This window comes from Denticeps clupeoides, chromosome 13, assembly GCF_900700375.1.
Source record: "Denticeps clupeoides chromosome 13, fDenClu1.1, whole genome shotgun sequence".
In the NCBI taxonomy this organism is placed as follows: Eukaryota; Metazoa; Chordata; class Actinopteri; order Clupeiformes; family Denticipitidae; genus Denticeps; species Denticeps clupeoides.
Window position 1 is genome coordinate 3,508,177 of NC_041719.1, and position 21,464 is coordinate 3,529,640.

At 46.3% G+C, this 21,464-nt stretch overlaps 3 protein-coding genes across 7 annotated transcripts; 2 read left to right on the forward strand and 1 right to left on the reverse strand.

The window, feature by feature from the left end:
- The first annotated feature begins 731 nt into the window (after window positions 1–731).
- Window positions 732–5,914, forward strand: mmp20a (matrix metallopeptidase 20a (enamelysin)). 3 transcript variants are annotated; one of them, XM_028999837.1, is made up of 11 exons: window positions 734–839; window positions 940–1,479; window positions 1,602–1,843; window positions 2,046–2,194; window positions 2,712–2,843; window positions 2,941–3,102; window positions 3,165–3,270; window positions 3,552–3,691; window positions 4,153–4,309; window positions 4,386–4,489; window positions 4,576–5,914. In XM_028999837.1, the coding sequence occupies exons 2-11, from the start codon at window positions 1,357–1,359 to the stop codon at window positions 4,683–4,685; spliced, it is 1,425 nt and encodes a 474-aa protein (XP_028855670.1). In that variant the 5' UTR covers window positions 734–839; window positions 940–1,356; the 3' UTR covers window positions 4,686–5,914. The 3 variants fall into 3 exon arrangements, with proteins under 3 accessions (XP_028855671.1, XP_028855672.1, XP_028855670.1); XM_028999838.1 differs by having other exon boundaries at window positions 732–1,479; window positions 3,231–3,270; XM_028999839.1 differs by lacking the exons at window positions 4,386–4,489; window positions 4,576–5,914 and having other exon boundaries at window positions 732–1,479; window positions 4,134–4,288.
- Window positions 4,961–15,289, reverse strand: npat (nuclear protein, ataxia-telangiectasia locus). Of its 3 annotated transcripts, none has more exons than XM_028999836.1 (17): window positions 15,113–15,289; window positions 14,226–14,344; window positions 14,086–14,146; window positions 13,900–13,978; window positions 13,767–13,807; window positions 12,882–13,103; window positions 12,706–12,781; window positions 12,505–12,619; window positions 12,339–12,430; window positions 12,175–12,256; window positions 11,986–12,082; window positions 11,788–11,901; window positions 10,568–11,704; window positions 10,386–10,483; window positions 9,515–9,605; window positions 6,720–7,933; window positions 4,961–6,178 (listed from the first exon to the last, which is right to left on the reverse strand). In XM_028999836.1, the coding sequence occupies exons 1-17, from the start codon at window positions 15,147–15,149 to the stop codon at window positions 6,098–6,100; spliced, it is 3,756 nt and encodes a 1,251-aa protein (XP_028855669.1). In that variant the 5' UTR covers window positions 15,150–15,289; the 3' UTR covers window positions 4,961–6,097. The 3 variants fall into 3 exon arrangements, with proteins under 3 accessions (XP_028855669.1, XP_028855668.1, XP_028855667.1); XM_028999835.1 differs by having other exon boundaries at window positions 4,961–6,172; window positions 12,160–12,256; XM_028999834.1 differs by having other exon boundaries at window positions 12,160–12,256.
- Window positions 15,290–15,847: 558 nt separating this feature from the next.
- On the forward strand, window positions 15,848–21,030 carry nop53 (NOP53 ribosome biogenesis factor). Its single transcript, XM_029001053.1, has 12 exons — window positions 15,848–16,103; window positions 16,513–16,595; window positions 16,694–16,781; window positions 17,766–17,974; window positions 18,060–18,115; window positions 18,193–18,288; window positions 18,388–18,483; window positions 18,800–18,979; window positions 19,605–19,780; window positions 20,149–20,215; window positions 20,315–20,391; window positions 20,477–21,030. Exons 1-12 carry the CDS (start codon window positions 15,898–15,900, stop codon window positions 20,535–20,537), a joined length of 1,395 nt encoding a protein of 464 aa, XP_028856886.1. The 5' UTR covers window positions 15,848–15,897; the 3' UTR covers window positions 20,538–21,030.
- Window positions 21,031–21,464: the final 434 nt, after the last annotated feature.

A 21,464-nucleotide genomic window follows, 5' to 3' on the forward strand; every position in this document is an offset into this window, starting at 1 on the left:
ACCTTTAGACCTCCAGTGCAGAAAAACTGGGCTGTAAACAAGGTCTCAGGTCAGCAGACCAGCAGGCCTTACCATACAGGGTTCAGGTGGCTCTCCCACTATTCCCCTTGGTACCTGGTCTCTAGAGCCACTCAGGCGGTTCAAGACAAATGTGACCCTCCTGATCTGCCCTTCGATGCAGTGTCAACCATTAAGGAGGACACCTTCATTTTTAAAGAAAGGTGATCTTCTGTTGAGGCCTTCTGGTTTGACAATAAACATATTCTGGCAATTCTGACACGCCCTTGCATGCTTGTAAAGGTGTCTGTGGATCAAGCGTAAAGATCAGGGCCACATTAAAGAAGGTCCTGTTGCAAACTTCATGCCAAAAGTCAATTCAAAGGTTGATGCTGCCTACTTCACCCCCTTCACAGGTATCTGTTCAGTTCCTGAGCTGCTCAGTTCTATCTTTAAACAGGCCAGAGGATATTCATTAAAACAAAATGCTAGGGTTTTTTTTTTTGTGTGTGTTTACTTAGGAAGCCACTTTTGGACAATGAAGGGGTCACAGGTCAAAGGTAAGACCAAGCGCATAAGCAGATTTGAGTTCCCCATTAGTGTACAGCAGATAGATGCTGCCGTCCATGTCACAGAGGAGTCATTTACCTTGTTCTTCATCTGGGACAAGTACTGGAGGTACAACACATCAGCCAAAAATGAATGATTGTTATAATAAGGAAGGAACTGTTTTTAAAGGTACAATGACAATAGCAGAAGCATGGCGAACACGTACCCCAGACACATTAAAGACCATTTTCCTGGAGTCAGTGCCACCATAAAGGCTGCTAATTATAAAGATGGTGAGTGACCAACTCGACCTGTGTGCACTGAATTGCATGATGGGGCAGCGCCTAAAAATTTTTGGGCCCAATGACGGCATTTGCAATCTTTCGTCCCCAGATCCATCCATTTCTTCCCGGGCTCAGAAGTACTTAAGTATAATTACGGCTTTATTCACAAATAATGTGGCTCTGTCGTAATCCGCCGAAATAATTTGGGGTTTTTTACTCTCAGAGCCACAGTGGAGAAAAGAGTAAGTGAAATAAATGGAGTGGGTTCCAAATTGTCCTGTTTTACATTCATTACTTCGACTTTCCATTCTTGCTCTGCTTTAAAATGTACTTCATATAAGACCACAACCTTGTGTAATACTTTACTCATCGAATGAACTCACCCGTGTTCAGAGGTGGGGAGTGTTGCGAAGGCGGTTCATAACCACAGAAGATGTCAAAATAGCTGCAGGTGAACGAGCTGGAAGCACGTGGAGTTCATGTTTTATAAAGCCATGGGCGAGTGTTCGGTGACACTGATTGAAAGATGAGGCGAAGGTGGACTTGGACGTGGACCCTGCTGAGCGTCGTTCTGAGCGCAGACATTTTCTGGACGATGCCAGTAACCACAGAGCCGGGAATTGGCCTGGAGGACATTCAGCATGCGGAGGTTAGTTACAGGACGTAATCATATACAAACCGTTTTAAGACGTTTCCTGATGCTTAAGTCTACAGTGTAGAACATGTCTACTGTTGTGAAATGGCCATTTTAAAGCCCTCGTCATGAAACAGGAGTACCTCGGGAGGTTCTATAACCTGAGGACAGGACAAGGTCCTCGCAGCCGGAGGCACCTGCGCACCATGGAGCTGAAGATCAGGGAGATGCAGAGGTTTTTCAGTCTGGAGGAGACCGGCCGCCTCAACCCCCAGACACTGGAAGCCATGAAAGGGGGCCGGTGTGGCGTTCCTGACGTGGAGAATTTCAGCATTTACCCTGGACAGCCAAAATGGAACAACCACACCATCACATACAGGTGCCTGTTTCAGACGTTTCTCACACAAAGCTTTCATACCACAAGCAAGCGTTCTTTCGAAAAATCGGTTGTGCACTGCACAGTTCACACGTGTTGCAACAACAAGGGAGCAAAGCTATGGAATTATGAAAATATCCCGCAGCACTATGTACAGAATTGTCAGGTCTCTACATGTTTTAGACTATTTGAGAACAAACCACAGGATTGTGCAGTACACCGCGGACCTGCAACAGCGCGAGGTGGAGCACCTGTTGCAGCTGGCCTTCAAAATTTGGAGCGATGCGGCGCCCCTGAGCTTCGTCAAAGTCAACAATGGAGAGGCTGACATCGTCATTTCTTTTGTGCCAAAAGGTAAATGATACAGTCATTGTGTTGAAGAAGGTGTGTTGAAGTCATGTTGGAGATTAAATGGTTGCCAGAGGAATAGAAAGGCACTTCTTCAAGTCCATCCTGGCTTTGGCACATTAAGGCAGAGGAAACATCTCAAAAGTGTCTCAGGATACATCTGCCGTTTGGCATAGCAATTACGTAAACGGAAGGTTGCCGGTTAAAAGCCTGTCATTTACATTTACAGCATTTACCAGACGCCCTTATCCAGAGTGACTTACAATTAGTAGTCTCCCCCTGGAGACACTCAGGGTTAAATGTCTTGCTCAAGGACACAATGGTAGTAAGTGGGATTTGAACCTGGGTCTTCTGGTTCATAGGCGAGTGTGTTACCCACTAGGCTACTAGCAGCCCCTGTCATGGCTGCCCACTGCTCACCAAGGGTGATGGTTAAAAGCAGAAGACACATTTCGTTGTGTCACCATGTGCTGTGCTGCAGTGTTTCACCATGACAATCACTTCACTTTCACTTTACCTGCAGTACATGGGGACTTCTTCCCGTTTGATGGCCCCAATGGCGTGCTGGCTCATGCCTTCCAGCCTGGAGCTGACGTTGGAGGAGACGTGCACTTCGACGACGATGAAATGTGGACTGCTACAAATCTGAAGTCAGGTGCGGCGCTGTAGGATTTACGTTATGGAATCTGCACGACCAGACATTGCATCATTTACGACCACAAAAAAGGACTGATAATGAATTAATTCAACAGGTTACAGCCTGTTCATGGTGGCTGCTCACGAACTGGGTCACTCGCTGGGACTGTCTCACTCCAAAGATCCCTCTGCACTGATGTACCCAAAATACAAGAGGTCCAACCCCATTCAGACAACCCTGTCCAGGGACGATGTGCAGGGAATCCAGGCAATTTATGGTGAGATTGGTTATGTTATTATTGTGATGGCTCACAATAAGCAAACTTCTTGTCCTTCACAGGTAAACCAGCAGAAGAAAGAAATGCAATTTCTAGCAAGTGTGACCCCAGCTTTTCTCTTGATGCAGTGGGACAGATTGGGGACAAGATAGTTTTCTTCAAAGACGGGTACATTTACATTTACAGCATTTATCCAGAGCGACTTACAGTCGATAGTTATAGGGACAGTCCCCCCCTAGAGCAATTTAGGGTTAAGTGTCTTGCTCAGGGACACAATGGTAGTAAGTGGGATTTGAACCTGGGTCTTCTGGTTCATAGGCGAGTGTCATCCACTAGGCTACTAGCACCCTATACAATGGGTACAATCCCATTTCTGTAAAACTGACTGGTTCTTAGTTAAATATGTTCTGTAACAGCAGGTTGGTCATTCAGTCATCAATCTGTTTCAGTTTCATGTGGATGAGAAGTGCATGGGGGTACGAGGACACTGTGAAAGAAGGACTGCAGGAAACCTTCCTCCCCGGTGTCCCCTCTCCTGTGGATGCAGCTTATGACATCCCTGCCAAAAGCATCACCTTTATCTTCTCAGGTAGGAAGCCCAGGAAATTTGCAGCATGGAAGAACCCCAAGATCTGGGTTCTTCAGCTTTGGAACTTGAATGTAAATCCAGGTCTTGTTTTCAGTTTGCACTGATGCTGATCTTGAGGGCTGGATGTAGAGAACACTGCATTAGATCTGAATGTGTTGGAGATCTCCATAGGCCCTGATCACTTGATGTATTCGTGGTATGAAATTGGGTAGAATTAACAAATTTTATAAATGATACTTTAAATCTGGCCTGGCTGGGTGGAATGGATAAGAAGAATCGGTTCAGGGTATTTCCCTGAAAATTTGTCCATTTCTCATGTATTATCCACTGAATACACTTGTATTTTAAATAATGTGACTTTAAAAAAACCTCCTGGTTTTTTTAATGTTCTGCTGTAAATCTGCTGTAGTTTGAATTGATGTATTGTTGTATCTGTGACCAGCCAGAAGTTAATTTTCCAGGTTCTACGTACTGGGAGGTCCGCCAGCTCCAGACGGCGAGACGCAATGGGTCCATTTATGACTACGGTTTCCCCTTAACAGTGAAGCACATCGATGCCGCAGTTCACCTTAGTGAATATGGAAAAACCTTCTTCTTTACGGGAGATGAATATTACAGGTACAACACACGGGTGGGTTTCAGACAAATTGCGGTCAACTCCGTTTCTGACGATCTGTTTAACTCTGACTTGCAGATATGATGAAGGGCGTAAGGTCATGGACAAGGGATTCCCACGAAAAATCCAACCTGATTGGCCAGGCATTGGGCCAAAAATCGATGCAGCGTTAGCGCTCAGGGGTAAATTCGCTATTAGGCTTTGGAATTTGAATTAGCATGATTGGTCTAAAAGAAATGATGATAATAAGTGTTTTGTTTTTTTTTAGCTGGGGCTATTCACTTTTTTTCTGGACCAAGCTACTCAAGCTTTGACTACCTGCTTGGAAGAGTCACATTTACACTCAGCACAAGCTCATGGCTCGGCTGTGGAGTTTGATTTTTTTTTTTTTTAATTATATTTTTATTATTCACTTTCATTTCTATTGGCTAAAAAAAGAGGAATAGTGGTGACATTTGCTTGTATGTTGCCAAATTCAAATTTCCATTATTAAGCAACATTTAAACAATTTAGAAGAATGTCTGTTACTATGAATTGATAAATGAGGATACAAATAAGAAAAGATCACCAAAATACAAAAGGTTAAAGACGCCACATTCCTTTTAAGTGTTTTATGGAAGATTTGTGTGAAAAGTGACATGCAAAAATCTGAGTTCCCCAATACATTTGATATTATTGATGTACGGCTTATTGAGTCGGAAACGCTGATGTGGAATTCAAAGGATCTTCAAACTTGCTTGGAATCATTTCACTGCTAGAGGAAAGAATAGTTTGGAATAATAATCAGGAGCGAACATTGCACCAGTTGTTTAAAAAAAAAAAAGGGTCCTACAACAAGAGAAATACCTCAAAATCTGCAATGAACGGAAGTTTTTTATGCTGTGATGTGAAAAGTGGCGTGGCAACAATGGAAATAAAAATGCTTAAAATATTTAAAAAATGCAATATATTTAGCTTTTGGTGAAACATTTTAAAGCAAGGGTGCTTTTTGCCTGCCACCATGTGTAGTTAGTGCACCATAACAGCCACAACAGGGTTGGGCTGTAGATCAGTCTCACAATGACTGACATCTTTGCACATCATGAGTTCTTGGCAATTCTGAAGGGCAAGAAAGGCTGCCCGTTGTGTAAATGTGCAGAATTTGTCTCAGGGTGGCAATATAAAAACCTGCTTCTATGGATGAAGGTTACTCGCATTTCCCATGACTACAGCGTCCCTGAGATGGCACGTTCCAGTCCTATGTGACCTGCTCCATCCCCAATTTTTTCACATTACACATCAGAGTTAAAGATTAATTCGATGGGATGGATGGTCTTCATCTATTATAACTGCAAATGGCAGAATTTCCAGGGTGTAATTAATTGCCCACTAATCACAATAACCAGATGCCGGGGCCGAATGAGTGATATTCTTAATATGTCAGACAAGTAATACAAACTAAGAGAAAATTGATCAAATATGACCCTGAATAGGTCGTCTATTCAAACAGACTTTTAATTGTCCACTGAGTCGCAATAAAAAAACTTCTGTGAAGTGTAAGTCTAATAACAACCATTAACAAGTTAACAAATACAGAATTTCACTGGAAAAAAAAAAAAAAAAAAAAACTAACAAACTTGGGGAGAAAATGGTGAAAATGATTAATTATCTCTAATGGGTTTAATGTGTGGGTTAAGTTATTAAATATATTTGTATTTACAATTCAACATAACTGTTCTGTTTTATGTTTTTATATGAGTTCTGTCGGGTCCCAGTGAAGGGGAAATAACTCCAGCGCCCCCCTATTGAGTTTATTCGTCGTAATGTAGAGACGACAAAAACTTGTCCACATCCAGGTCATCAGGGAACGAGTCAAGCAGCTTCTTCTGTTTCTGCAAAAAGACAAAAGTTCAAAGCTGTGCGGCACAAATTATGTACAATCCCCAGTAGTCTTCAGCGCTGAGAGGTTACCAGTCCTCAATCATTTGACTTATTTGAAAAACAATGCGAAGTGAGGTAGAAAAATTGATTGGATGCATCGATAATCGCAACCGTATCAAATCGTGAGACCAGTGACTAGGTTGAGTACACAGATTAAAATCCCAACTGGATTAAAAATAAAAGAACAAATAATAACAGGGTGGTAGTAGCCTGGTGGGTAACACACTCACCTATGAACCAGAAGACCCAGGTTCAGACCCCACTTACTGAATGTTGGATCAGAACGTGGCGAAGACAGCTCTCTGTACTATACTGACGGCTACCGGAACCACTACTGGTTTGAACAGTACGTGATCATACATCATCCTACGTAAAGCGGTCCATAATTCCCATTTCTACAGGGACAGGGACTTTGAAACAGCTGAGTTTATTGATAATGTGGTTCTCAGAAATGTTCAGTACAAATAAACCAGTAAATGTCCTCATACTCACTTTGGACTTCTTCTTGCCAGACCCGGAAAGGTGCAGCTCCTTCTTGGCCTGAGGACTCGTGTCTGTCTGTTTTCGTTTCTTGGTTTTTCCGGTGGGCGCGGCGACAGAAGCCTCCTCCTGCCGCAGGCTGTCTTTCAGCGGTCCGCCGGTCCGCGCCGCGCGAGACAGAATCATGAGTGTGTGGGCGGCCATGTTGATGCTGTTTTCGCTGCCGGCTTCGCTGGCGGGGCTGCAGGAGGGCAGGTCGGGCGTGGCGGGCGGGACGAGGTGGCGAGGCGTACTCTCCCCGTCCCTGCCCGCTTTCTTCCGGGCCGGAGTGCGCATGCAGTCCGGAGTCTCGTCTTGGACACGCCCGGGCCTCGGGGTCCGGGGCAGGGGTAGGTCGAGGCAGCTCGGCCCCTCCCTTTTAGGCGGGGTGGAGGCGGGGTTGTGCACCTGCATGTCCTGCAACATTTCAGCAGCCTGCTTGGTGAGGGGGCTGGTCTTGCTCAGGGAGGTGGCTTTGGGGGCGGAGTTCTGGGGAGTTGGGGAGTGGCTCAGCTCGTTCTCTTTGTTGGCAGTCACGTGAGCGAGCTCCCGCGGCGCCGCCGCCACCGCCGCCGCCGCCGCCCTCTCTGCGCTGCCTTCCTCGCCAGGCTCCGGTCTCGACTGCTCCTTCGACTCCTTCCTGGTGAGCGCCGACCGCGACCGGCCCCTCTGTACGGGATTCTTGTCACCCGAACCAACGGCGTCTCCACCAGAACCAGACGGATTTCCCGCCGATTCGGACGGTGCAGAGGCTTCAGCCGGAACGACGCAGGTTTGGACCGCGGATTCCTCACCGTTCTCTGACTGCGGGGACGCGGCGGAGGTTTCGACCTGTGGCTGAGACGCATCGGCCTGCGCCCGGGACGCTGGCGGCGCAGGCGGCTGCAGTCGGTCGTCTAACCGCACGGTCTCAACTCTCCTTTTTACCCGATTTCCCCCCAAAATGATGGGCTTTGTGTGGGCAGCTCTGGCGCCGGTGTTGTTCGCCGGCTGGCCAGGGGGAGATGAGGATGACGCGTTTCTGGCCCGGGTGGGACTGACGGTTCCATCGGACCTCGGTGTGTCAAAGCACAGCGTTCGGATGTGACCCTGAGGGCTGGAGATTTTCCCGCCACCCAGCAGCTCTACGCTGTGGGAAGACAGAGGGACAAACTTCTTCTGGACTTGACTTGATGGTTCTTTAATACCTGAACAAAAAAAAAAATAATAATTTATAAAGAGTTGTTACTAGGGATGCTCATTCCAGATACTGTTCTTGATAGGTTCTTTGTGCTGTTGGTCGCACAACAGACAACTGCTGTTCGTTAACTGAACATTAACCGTTAACCGGTCAGATTAGAATATTGTCACGGCCAACGTACCACCTCCAGCCCACCAGAGGGAGCAAGATCAGCCGGGGAGACGGCGACCCGGAAGCAGAAGTGAACTCGCACATTGACAAATATTACATTAAAATATGTGAACATTTTTTCAGCTTTATTTTAACATGTGCGAACAACAGCACAAAGAACATATCAAGAACAATATCTGGATTCACACATAGTCAAATTTTCACGCACACGCAGCGTTTCTGACACCAGACAAAACCAAATAAATATAAATAGAAAGAATAAAATAAATAGGCCTGCACTAAATATTTTTTACTTAAATAATAAATTCAGATTACAAAATAAAAACTGTGAGGATCTCAGCTCTGTCTGCTTGTCATGCTGTGTTAGTAGGACAGCTGAATAAAACTGAATGGACTCTGCAAAGGGAGTAGCCTGGACCGAGGCTAGACAGTCTGTTACGTCCCTGGACGTATGCTCCCACGTGTTCTGTGTGTCTGGCTGTGTTTTTGCGTCCTGTCCCTTTTAGGTTGACTTCGTGGGAGGAGTTGAGGCCTACCAGCTCCATCTGCCATTGGTCACCTCCACCTATTTAAAGAGACTTCAGATGGTCTTCGGGAGGTCCCCAGGGTCTGCTAGGCCCTTATGCTTTTGGGAGGTCCCCAGGGTCCACGGAGATCTGCATAGAGCTCCGTTGGGGATCTCATTCGTGTTTCTTGTTTCTTTGTGTGAGACCCTTTGTTGTTAGCCTGTTAGCTGTTAGCTTGTCATGTGCCGTTTTTGGTAACTTGTACGTGTTTTAGTTATCCCTGCTGTTATCCCATCCCTTCCATTAAGCTGTTTTGATGTTGGTTAGCTGTCCTGAGTCCTCTGTCTTATTAAACCTGTTAGCACACTGTAAATAAAAGCACTGTTTGTATCGTTTGTTTGGTTGCATGTGTAACAGGGAGGTCCCTGTTACACATGCAACCAAACAAACGATACAAACAGTGCTTTTATTTACAGTGGCCTCCTCTCCACACCCTTGTTGCGTTTCTGAGACCCCTAGACTTAGGAACGTGACACAGTCACATCACATCACATCACAAACTGCTATACTTAAACACAGCACTCATTTTGCTGTACTTGTGTAAGGATGGTTCAATGAGCAAGAGACATTATTTTCACACATGTTCACTTTGCTTGTCCGGCAAAATATGTCTGAAGGCACGTGTGGTTGCACGTGATAACGCCCCATGAGTTAACAAATAGTGTATGTGTAGCATATTTATGCCACAAAACTTTATACTACTACTAATACTACAACTAATAATAATATATATATATATAAACATTTTAAACCATTTAATTGATTGTAACAATCGGTTAAACGGTCAATATGAGCATCACTAGTTGTTACATAAATACAATTTATATAGTGCAGCCTTACACCAGTCTTACCTGGAACCGCAGCCTCTTTAGGGGCAAGTTTCGGTTTCGTTTTAACCACAGCGGTCTTCTGTACAGGCGCAGGACATGGCAGCGTCAGCACCTACACACACAAAATAAACTGCAGTTAAATGCAATGCATACCCGTCCCAGAATTCACAGCTCAGTTCTTCCTGCCACACAAGCAGGAAGAACTGATCACAATCCATTATTAAATCGTTTAACGTGATTAAAATGGACAATGACATGGCATGTCATCACAACGCAGCACCACAGAATATTTCTAGTTAAGTGCAGAAATTATGATTCATTAGGCACATTTGCATTCGGGCTTAAATCAGAATTCCCTGACTTTTCCATGACCTCCCGTTTAAAGAAATAGCACCCGAAAGTTATATTGGGTTATGAGTAGAAAAGGGCATTTAAAGGGGTTATGAAATTCAAAACTGCATGTATGTAATTGTTGTTGAATATGGGCAGCTTGGCGTGTTGAATGGAACAAACCAAAACCTTGACTTCATCTCTGACGTCCTCTACATGCAGGTTTTATTTTAGCACTTCAGCCGGTCCTTAAATTCCTCGTTTTCAAGCCGCATATCTTGGACTTCACACTTGACTGGCATGTTTGGTGAGTTAGCAGGTGAAAAGACGTTTTAATACTCACCGGGAACAAAGACGCACAAGTACACATCAGGTTTTGGCTACTTATGATTCCCTGACTTGGCACAAAATGTATTAAATTCCCTGACTATTCCCTGACCTGTGGGAGCCCTGTGGAGTGCCACAGACCCCTCTGAAGCTGTAGAACCTTCAGACCGGGTGCTGTCAAAGAGGCTTGTCGAGTGCTTTTGGCTGAAGAAAATGGCAACGTGAGGAAACGTACCTGATTGGGAACTACGGTGAATTTCCCTGCGACGGACACCGGCAGCACCACATTCTGCAGCATGGGCTGAACGGGGGAGGATATAATGAACGTTGAACCTGGAATTCAGAGAGATAGGATGCGTGAGTGGCGGACGTGCGCGCTCGTCGTCGGGATGAGGGGAAGAGCGGCATGGCGGTTACCGTGCGTGTAGGGCTGAGCGACGTCCGTTGGCACGACAGCCTGCGGCTGTGGCGCCGTGGCCACTATGGTCGGCACCGGCCTCTGGTTGGCGGCGCTCGGAAGCACCACCACGTTCGACCGGCCGTCGGCGGCGTCTACGGTGTTGGCTACAACAAAGTAACTACCGGTGGCACCATAGGCAGGGCTGGCTGGGACCAGCTGAATGACGCCAGGCTCTTGTGGCACCTCTCCAGGGCCATGCAGCGCCAGCAGGGTCTTCTCGGGGACGGACGGTGCCAGCTCCTTGGACGCAGCCCCCTCCACCACAAGCGAAACCTCTGTGCTCTGCAAGCTGCTCACGGCCTGGGCCGTCTCCTCCGGGGTGATGGACAGCAGGCCCTTGCCGGGGGACTTGGCGGGGGAGGAGAGGAAGATGGTGGGGACGTTGTCACCGGTGATGCTGGACACGGCCTGGGAGAGGGCGGCCTCGGACGCGGCCGCGTCCTGATCGTCGCTGATGATGATCTTCAGAGAGACGATCTTGCCGGGGTCCGTGTCTTGGGCTGCAGAAACGGGCGTGTCAGCGGCAGGTGTGGAGGGCGTGGCTGCCGGGACAGGTGTAAAATCTCCAGTGCAGCTGACTATCTGCTCTGCGGCATTCTTAGCTCCTGCCACACAGTCCACCTGATCCTGCACAGCTACAAAGTCTAACCTTCTCTCGTCCTGATTGGCTGGAGTCTCCACTGATTCTTCCCGAGAACCTTTTTCTGGTACTGAACAAACCATTAGGGCAGAACTGGCAGGAAGCGCATGTCCTACATTGTTGCTCTCGGCTTCAGACTCCTTCCTGGACAGTGAGTCTTCCTGGAAGATGTCCACTACGTCCGCATCTACAATCATTTCCTCCTCCAATACGGTCGGGCTGGACAGGTCCTTCTCCTTGTTCTTCTTTTCACCAATCAGTGACGTACAAGCTTTCTGTGTTCTGCCGGTCACTTTCTTCATAGATGTTGATGCTGGAGATTCGGGGACTGTGGTCCTGGATGAGCCTGGCGGATGGGCAACCTTCCTCTTGTTTTTGACCTCCTGGACATTCCTTACCTTTGACTTTTGCTCGTTCCTTGCCTCAACTGGTGTGGGGTCTTCATGGACCGGACCTTCGAAATATGAAACAAAAAATTCGGATTCACCGCACAACTGAAACAGAGTGAACGGGTTTGAGAGCTGAATAAATACTCACCCAGGTCCCCCAGGCCAGAGGGGTCACTCACAGGTCCCAGCTCTCTGCTTTCGGGGGCGCTGCCACTCAGACTACCTTCTCCCTCGTCCATGGCTTCAGACAATTTGCTTTTGCCTTGTAAAAAAACAACACACAATCAAACATATTACACCATCCCTGCACACTCCCCACGTCTCTTGCAGAATCCACACAGCCTACCGTAATCGAAGAGCTCAAACAGGGCATGGAAAGCAGGGTCTGACTCCGTTTGCTCCAGGATGTCCTGAATGGCGTTGTCACTCATGTGAATTTCCCCCTATAAAGAAGTACATGTTTATAAAAGGTCAGAAAAGGTCATTTGTTTACTACGAGGGTCCCAGTGAAGAAAATGACCTGGATGGAGTCTACCTGAAGGCCTAAAATCTCATCAATAGACTGGTCCTGTTCCACGGTGTTGCATGCTGCCTTTGATGAATGAGGACAACTATCGCTGGAAAATAAGTAAACAGTATTTAAAATATTTTTTTTTAAACTATGAACGGAATACAATGGTTACTTTATTACATTTTTACCTTGACAGGATTTTGTTGATGTTTTCGGCGAGCTTTTCTTGTAAGGAGCGGTCGTTCAGAATCTTCTCTCGCGCACTTTCAATCACCATTTGCTACGGTTTCAAATCAGAGAATGGTTCAGAGCGGCCGCAATTAGCCCCGTTAACCCCAGCAAAGCCCAACTCACCGGGAAACTCTCGGACCCAGCGTCTTCGCTCTCCGCTTCAGCGGCGAGGCTGCTGGTCACCGCGCTGGTCCGGACCGCCCCGGTGACCCCGCCACCCCGTCTCCTGGGCGAGTCGCTATACACCAGCGCATAGAAACGTAAAAGGTAAATATACTAGACTGTGCTGTTCTCGGACGATAATGTCAAACGCCAGGGTCTCACCACTTCCTGCGAGCCGGTGACAAGGGTCCCGGGTTAAATCTGGGATCCGGAACAATTATCTGCAGTGGGGACTCTCCTATGGAAAAAAGGAATATATATTTAAATAAATAAACTATCCAAAGACGGTAACAGATCGACGAACGCTAACGGAGGGCGGCGGTCATTCGGTTACTCACCGTGCACGACGGACTGACCGATGCCCAGCGGAGACGGCCTGGCCGGCTGGAAGGTGTAGCACACCGGCGTAGAGTGGCTCAACAGAGCCTGTGGCACGGGCAGCGAGGTAGCAACACAGTTGCTGGGCGCGGACACCGACAGGCCGGCAGGCATGGGCGACTGTGGGCCGCTTTGTGCCCTACTCTGGCGCCTCATGTTCACTATTCCGTTTCTAGTACGACCTGCCACAACAGAAACGAACATCATCGTTACATATAGGGGTGTGAATTGGCAAGGATCTCACGATACGATTATATCACAATATGGGCCAGTGGTGGCCTAGCGGTTAAGGAAGCGGCCCCGTAATCAGAAGGTTGCTGGTTCGAATCCCGATCTGCCAAGGTACCACTGAGCAAAGCAACTGCTCACCAAGGGTGCCACTGCTCACCAAGGGTGATGGGTTAAATGCAGAGGACAAATTTCACTGTGTGCATCGTGTGCTGTGCTGCTGTGTATCACATGTGACAATCACTTCACTTTCACTATATCGTGATATTGTACATATTGCTGTATTCTACAGTTCACTGAAAATTAAAAAATCAGAGCTGAAAAACAAGATGCTGTGGTCGGTCTGTCATGGTTTGCGATTTCCCCCTGCCTAAAATGTTATTTAAAATTACCCAGCGCCATCTGCAGGAGTGGAGGTAGTACAGCAATTAGAAAATTTATGCCCACATATATTTAGCGATATATATTGCTGTATCGATATTTTCTAGCACCCCTACATACTTACACATTAATTTACCACAGAGCAATAATGTCTCATCAAATTATTCAGACACTTTATTTTCCTCGCTTCTCACATATTCGTGACTGTAACTGCCTGCAAACAAAGGTATACTCACATCTCTGGTTCTGCACGACACTTGGAGAGTTCTGCAATGACCTAGAAAGTAAAAAGGCACAGTTTCTTGAGACCAGATTTTAAGTAAATGTAAGAGTACATTGTCAGTAATAGGAAACCGAGAGCCGCCATACTTGATCTGGTTGAGAGTGAAGTCCAGCTTTTTCCATAGTGAAGTCATTATGACTGGGATTTGATTCTCTTGGCTCATCTCTGTAAAACGACGGTTGAAAATGAATAACTAAATAACATTTGGCCACATTGTGAACACCACTGACAGACAAACTATAATTGCACAGCAGCCCAAATTTGACACTCACCCTTCGCTTTGACCGCCACATATTCGTTCAAAATGGTCATCAGGTTTTTACCAAACAGGGACTAGAAAAAAAGCCGGCAACACAATAAGCCTCCGAGAGACCACACCACACCGCAAACAAGACAGGTACGATATACTTACAAACACGCAGGAAGGGATGGTTCCATCCTCTGTAGTATGCTCAGCATACTCTTTCAGATTAGGGCTCTCCAGAACGAATGCCTGGGTCGTAGATGTCAGACCCTCTTGTTGCAGATACCCTACAGACACACAGGCACTGGGGTGACCAACGGGGAGCAACCAGAGCTCCATAAGGTTCTACTATTCTAAATCTGAAATTTTTTGGGGGGCTGTGCATTGGGTACAATGACCATCTTGAAAAAGCATCACATCAGGTCATGCTACTCTTCCACTCTTTAATGCTCCTCAAAATATAGTCACATTTACATTTTTGGCCCTAACCCTAACCCAAAAATAAACACTTTGGAATTGTATTTGGTAGTACAGAGCAAACACAATGGTAGCAATGGTAGAAGGAAAATCTGTTAAGAGGTTAAAACTCTCTCGTGTCCCCATCACAGCAACTACTGTGTCACTTCACGGGGGGGGGGCTTCAAGTATTCCACCCAATGTTCATAAGCAGTTCTTCCATGAATCACACAGTGGCAGCTGCCTGTATATAGGCTTTCCCTGCACTTTTTTTCCTTGCAATGCACCCTCATCTTCCGAAATCTTGAATTATGGCGTGCTTTGAATCAGCAGTAGATCGTGCAATTGTAAAATGTATGCCTCCCCTTCTCCCGCTGTTCCCCGCACCAGTGCGTCGTTGCAATGTTGTCATCTTATTTATCAGATGAGAGCAAAACACAAGATGCCAAAAATACATGCTGCGAGCCCGGAGTTAAATGTCGACCTCCGGGGGGAAACGGCGCATTTAGACAAAGAACCTGCGCAATCCGCGCTAACGTCTAGCATCCTTGCTAGGCAGCCAACCAGCAGGAGAGAGGCCGCTTTGAAAAAACACTCACCCAGGACGAGCCTGGCGATATCGGACGGCAGCAACATCGCGCAGCAGCAGTCCGGCCCGTCGCGTTACCATCCGGACATTCCTTATTTCGCTGTCACCACCGCGTCATGTCTCCGGCTAACTTCGTGACAGTGAAGCCCAAATTCCAAAACTGAAAAAGCGCGGAAACTCTTCGTACGTCACCCGGAATTGGCAGGTGTTTTGACTGGGTGCATTGTGGGAAATGTAGTTTCAGTGGAACAACCTAAAACCGTGCGGATGCATTTTGTACTTCGGACAGGTTGTAACAGATTAATGAAATCTATATTATAAATTTGAAAGTGTCAAACGCCAATTTCAAACTGCTTACTTGTGTAACATGCCGCCTGGAAGCAAAAAAAAGTCTAAATAAAAATTCAAAAAGAAGAAAAAAAAAATCCCTGTACTCCTCCCGAAACCGAAACTCTATGTGTTCAGCAATCCGTTGTTTTCTGAAAAAACTTTCCGAAAATGTCAGCTACTAGGGCCACTGTAACATTTGTTATTGTTGCTGTGTCTGGAGGTCCGGGAATTAATTAGTGCGTCTTATACACATATTAATATAACTATAATATAACTTATACACATATTAATATAATAAGCGTTATATCGAAGAAATAATACCATCCATTGCATGAGAATAATTAACAAGTTTGATTTAAGTCCCCAAATGCACAACAGTGGTGTCATGACCCGGAAGCGGACGTCCACCTCGCCCGCGTTAATAACGATGACGTCAGGCCGCTGGTCGCACCTTCGGGAAGGATCATGGCGGCCGCCAGAAGGAACAAACGCGTGGCCGCCGGTCAGTATGGGTTTTTGCCGTTTAACAGCTCCGCGGAGCAGCCGGCGTCGGGCATCGGGCGCCGGAAACGCGTGAACAAAAACAAGAAGAAGAACTGGAACAAGTACAGCGACATCCAGGACGTCGAGGAGTTTCTGGACGACGTGCGGCTTCAGGAGCGGGCTACAGGGTGGGTAGCCACGTTTCTTCATCCGTTCGGCCAGAGAGAGAGATTTACATTTACAGCATTTATCAGACGCCCTTATCCAGAGCGACTTACAATCATTAGTTACAGGGACAGTCTCCATGGAGCAACTATAGGGTTAAGCGTCTTGCTCAGGGACACAATGGTAGTAAGTGGCATTCGAACCTGGGTTTTCTGGTTCATAGGCGAGTGTGTTACCCACTAGGCTACTACCACCCTAGAGAGAGAGAGAACCAAGTTATAAACCTTTAATATACAGCCAATAAATGTGCTGTTTAGTTTTCAGAGCGCTTACGTCTGAGTGCCAAATGCCAAAATTAACTTTTTTTTTTTTTTTTTTTTTTTAAATCAACGTAAATCAGGTCCAGTTTATTTCCGTCCTTTCTCTTCTCAGTGGCTTGCTGGCTGATAAACCTGATGACACCCTGTTCTACGTGGATACTGGTGAGAAACCGAAACAGACCAACGTTCCATCAGGTATGTAATCATGGTTTATGGCTTTTTTTTATATTTATACATCTCATTTTGGTTTATTCTGTGATTATTGAGCTCTTAATGAGTTTTCATGGTTAAAGGTGACAAACCAAGGAAAGGGAAAAGATCCAAGCCACTGAAAATTGATCTCATTCTGCAAAATGACTCCCCGGTCGCTGTACCCAAAGAGTAAGTTTGGCTGTGATATTTCTTATGGTTAGTTTCACCTGAGGCACCTCAACTGTGCCAAGCCTAGCGGTTGTGCTTAGCCTAGCAGTTAAGGAAGCGGCCCCGAAATCAGAAGGTTGCCGGATGCCGAATCACTCTGCTCAGAGGACACATTTCGGTGTGTGCACTGTGTGCTGTGCTGCAGTGTTTCACAATGACTCACTTCACTTTTCACTTTCAAATAATAAATTGCTAGACTGCCACATTGACTCTGCGTGGGGAAACTCAATTTTCCTCTATCTTTGTTGTTTTGATTAATCAATTAGTCATGGATTATGAATTGCGTAATTGTAAAATGCCAATTATATAGCTACCAGCTTTTACGTTTAGCATAAGGTTTTAAATATGGCAAATATTAGATAATAATAATTACTTTATACGCTATAGATTTATAATAAATGAATTAATTTATTTTTGGACATGCTCATTAGAAGTAGAAAAGACTTGTAATCTCCCCAGGGCTGAAGGTATAATGAAGTAATCAGAAGGTTGTCTGTTCAAATCCTGTGTGACGGGTTAGATAAAGTTGCCCAAGTTTAGATCTTAGGCAGCAATATGCATGCTGTTGCAGAATTCTCATAAGGTCAATGGATGATGAACGCCTGGTTGATGAGGGTGCAGATTCTCTTGATCGTAGACGTGAACGTGTGACTTCCCTGCCCAGTGATGATCCCATCCTTGCGCTCACAGTATTTCTCTTGGAATGTGAAGACGAAGCACGGAGCTCAGGGGACTGTTGAGTGAATGGACCCCTGGGGACTGAGGGCTTTAGTGTGTCTGCTGTTTGTTTGGCGGTTCTAAAAACAAGATTTTCTGCAGTTTGGCCAGGATGTGGTAGAACAAAGTTCTTGTTCAGGACAAATGAATTCATTCATCATTGCTTTCTTCCACGTTTGTTTGAGTCTGTGCTCCGAATGATCACAATCCCCACCTTGTTTTCCACAGCGTGTTGGCCTATCAGCAGCCCAATGCAAAAAAACTGCGGCACATTTCCCAGAGTGCCGAGAAGTTGGCGGCTAAAGGTGTCGTCACGCGCAAAGAGAGGCTTCTGCAGCTGCGTCAAGCTGCAAAGGCTGCTGGGACGTCGGTCAAGGCAAAACCAGTAGCCAATAATAACCCTGAAAGGCCCTACTACGACCTGTGGGGGGCGGAGGGTGAGTGGAGTTCCCGGGGTGATCGATTAATTAAGTGTCTGACTGTAGAAATCGTCTTTATATTTGGATATTTTGTGTGATGCAGGGTCGGTGACTGCTGATCTTTTCTACCTCGAACAAACAAAGAAGAAGCTGGTGAAGGTGAGTGATGCTTTTCTCTGTCTGTGTGTTGGTTGAATCAGTCGGGAGGTAAAAAAGGGAACGTGTGTGTCTCTCAGAGGCCAGACAAGATGAACGACAGGCCATCTGACCTCCCAGCCATTGAAGTCATTGCTCCTGGAGGTTCCTACAACCCCGACTTCTTCGCTCATCAGGTAAACCAGGCCCAGGTTTCACATACTTACAACAAACTAAAGAAAAGAAATGATTATTTATTGACCAATAAACGTCTGTGTGGATGTTTCATCCTTTAGAACCTGCTGGCTGCAGCTCATGAGGTGGAGCTGAAGAAGGTGAAGGAGGAGGAGAAGCTGGAGCGACAGCTGGCTCGTACGGAGACTGCCACCGAGGTGCAGTGTGTCTTGCGTGCATTTACTCTTTAAACATTGTGCCAATTCCAAGATGTCTTTTAAAAGCTAAATTCAACCTAGACACATCCTGTCCGAATGGAATTATGCAGCTTGAGTTCTTTCTGTCTTCCTGCTGCACGCTGTCTAATCACAGAAAATATCAAGCTGGACCGGAAATCAGGGCATTGGACCCAGATGTAGTTCCCCAACTCGAGATTTTTGCCTTTTCATACAAACGCATGCAGGCACTTTGTAATTCATCTTCCTGAAGATCGGGACACCACGTCTTCACACCCTCCGCTTTTGTTTTGTGCAGGAGACCACGTTCGAGGAACAGATCCAGGGGCTGCTGGAAGAAGGGGAAGACCAGGCGTTGGAGGTGGAGCTGCAGAACGCAGAGGGTGATGACCAAGATGAGGGGGGCGTGGTCCCCAACGCACAGCAGGAGAAGAAAACGGAACGGCAGAGAAAGAAGGAGAGAGCAGAGAAGATAAAGGTGCGTTCAGTGTCACCTCCCTTCTGCACATGGGTGTGATGTGTTCAAAGTAGGCGTCCCACAGGTCTTTGGGAAGGAATTTTAGTATAGGCATTTCCAGACAAGGAAAGTTGGGGAATTTCCACGATAATCAGGATTATCGTGGAATTTTGTTAATAGCATTTAGTGTTGTAGCCAAAACACGATGTGTGTTTTTGTTTGTGCAACATTCTAGAACACAGAATCTCTGCAAAGTCGGTGTCGACATGCGTCCTTACTTGCTAACTTACCAAACAAGTGTAAATTTCAATATATTTGGCTGGAAAATGAAGGTTTTGAAGACTGACTCTCACAAAGAGATAAAAATTAAAGATGCATGTAGAGGATGCCAGAGATGGAGTTGAGGTTTAGAATATACTCGATGTATCATGGCCGGTTCGATGTGCCATGTACTAAGTATAAATCCTTACGTTATTGTTAGACGGCTTTTACTGAAGAAATTAAAGTATAGGGATGTATATAGTGATAAAGCCTAAAATGATCACAATATTATTTTTAGGCCGTATCGACCAGCACTAGTTGAAATCTTAGAAATATACAAAAGTACACTGCTATTGACACCACTGACCCTTCCCTCCACCCACAGGAGCAGCAGAAGAAAGCAGATCGAAATGCCATCGACAAGCGGCAGCAGCTCTTCCAACTCCGCTCCATCCGTACGGATCTGATGCGGCGGGAGCAGCGGACCAGACTGAGGCAGAGTGTGCGGCGGGCCAGACTGGTGGAGCAGCGGAGCCAACCACGTCGCCTCGGCCGCCTCAAGTACGCCGCGCTGCTCCTCCAGCATCTCAGAAACGCGCACATTCACACAAGTTCACGCCCCAAGACCTCTGTAGCAGCACTCTACAAGCAGTTCAGTGGAGAAAGGATTTGGGAATCTGGGTGGATGTCAGAAGTGTCCTTCCCCATGGGAGGGTGACGTGCTGTTAAAGGCTCCTAGAATGAGGACTGACTCAGTCATCCTCAGATCCTCATTTGGTAAAGTCATAAGGAGGAAAAAAGTTTCTGCTCGAGGCTTCAGCTCATCACCATAACGTCCAATGACCTGACAGCTCTCGTCCTGATTTTAGTTATTTTCTTGGTTGAATGTGCTGTTAATCGGCCCTTTAATTGCCCCTTTCACCCTGTAGGTTTAAGCCTTCTGACCTGGAGGTGCAGCTGAGCGACGAGCTGCCCGGATCCCTGCGCAGGTTAAAGGTGAGTAGGCTTGCCCCCCCGTTTGTGCTTTCACATGGCTGCAGAATCTTAAAGGCCTACGCTCCTTATCTGAATGGCGTGCAATTCTGCGTCTTGCAGCCAGAGGGCAGCGTCCTCAAGGACCGTTTCAAGAGTTTCCAAAAAAGGAACATGATCGAGCCGAGAGAGAGGGCCAAGTACGTGCCTTTTTCAGAATGTATTCTTACTAAAGTAATTAGTGGTTGTCTTGCAGAACTGACTCCTTGTGTTTTGACCCTTTAGGTTCAAGAGGAGGCACAAGCTGAAGTATGTGGAGAAGAGAGCCTTCAGGGAGATCACATAAGAGCAAAGCCTACGGGCACAAGGCCTTCGTCACCCATCCAAGGACATTGTGTCAGTGCCGGACGTTGCGTTTTCCTCCCCCAGAAGCTCTTCTGGGCCTGCTTTCATTCTTGGAGGAATAACAAGACTGTATTTCACAATTTGCTCTGATCGGACTTTTTGTCACAGTTCTGTTCCAAATTAGCCGGTATTCACAGTGGAATAAAGGGTCTAAAAATGGAACCACGCGCCCCAGAAGTAAATCCTTGTGTTTTATTTTGGGTTGCGTTGATTGTTGCGAACTTCAGATCTGCAGAATATTCATCTTTTTCCACCCTGCCAGTTTTAATCCAACCCCCGCCTGCCAGCCACATGCCCCCCAAGGCTTAATGTCCCAATCAGAACGGCTGCCAGGACACACAAGGAGATTAAAGACTCATATCTAATGCCACTGGTCAAGTTTTTCTCAGTTTATTTGTGTCTGCTCATGTTAATAAAGTTTAATACAGAAATTGGTTTTGTTTTTGCGTCATTTTTTTTTACATTTAAGGCATTTGGCAGGCGCCCTTATCCAGAGGGACTTGCAACGTGATTCCATGTTACAATCAATGAAGTGATCGGTTCTGGTTCACTAGGACCACTAACTATGAATGCAATCTTTTTATTCACTCTGTTTCTATATAGAAGTCAGACAATAAGCAGGTTACAAGTTAATCAAAATATTCTCTAAAGAGGAAGGTCTTGAGCTGCCGTTTGAAAGTGCTCAGTGACTGAGCTGTTCTGACCTCGAGGGGAAGTTCATTCCACCACCGAGGGGCCTTTTACCTTCAAAGATGTCAGGACCAGGCGAGCAGTACTGGAGGTGTCGGAGAATGCGAGGTATAATAAGGGCTGTGAGGGTAGGATGGTGTATTACCACCATCCCACCTCATGGATGGTATTTTTATTA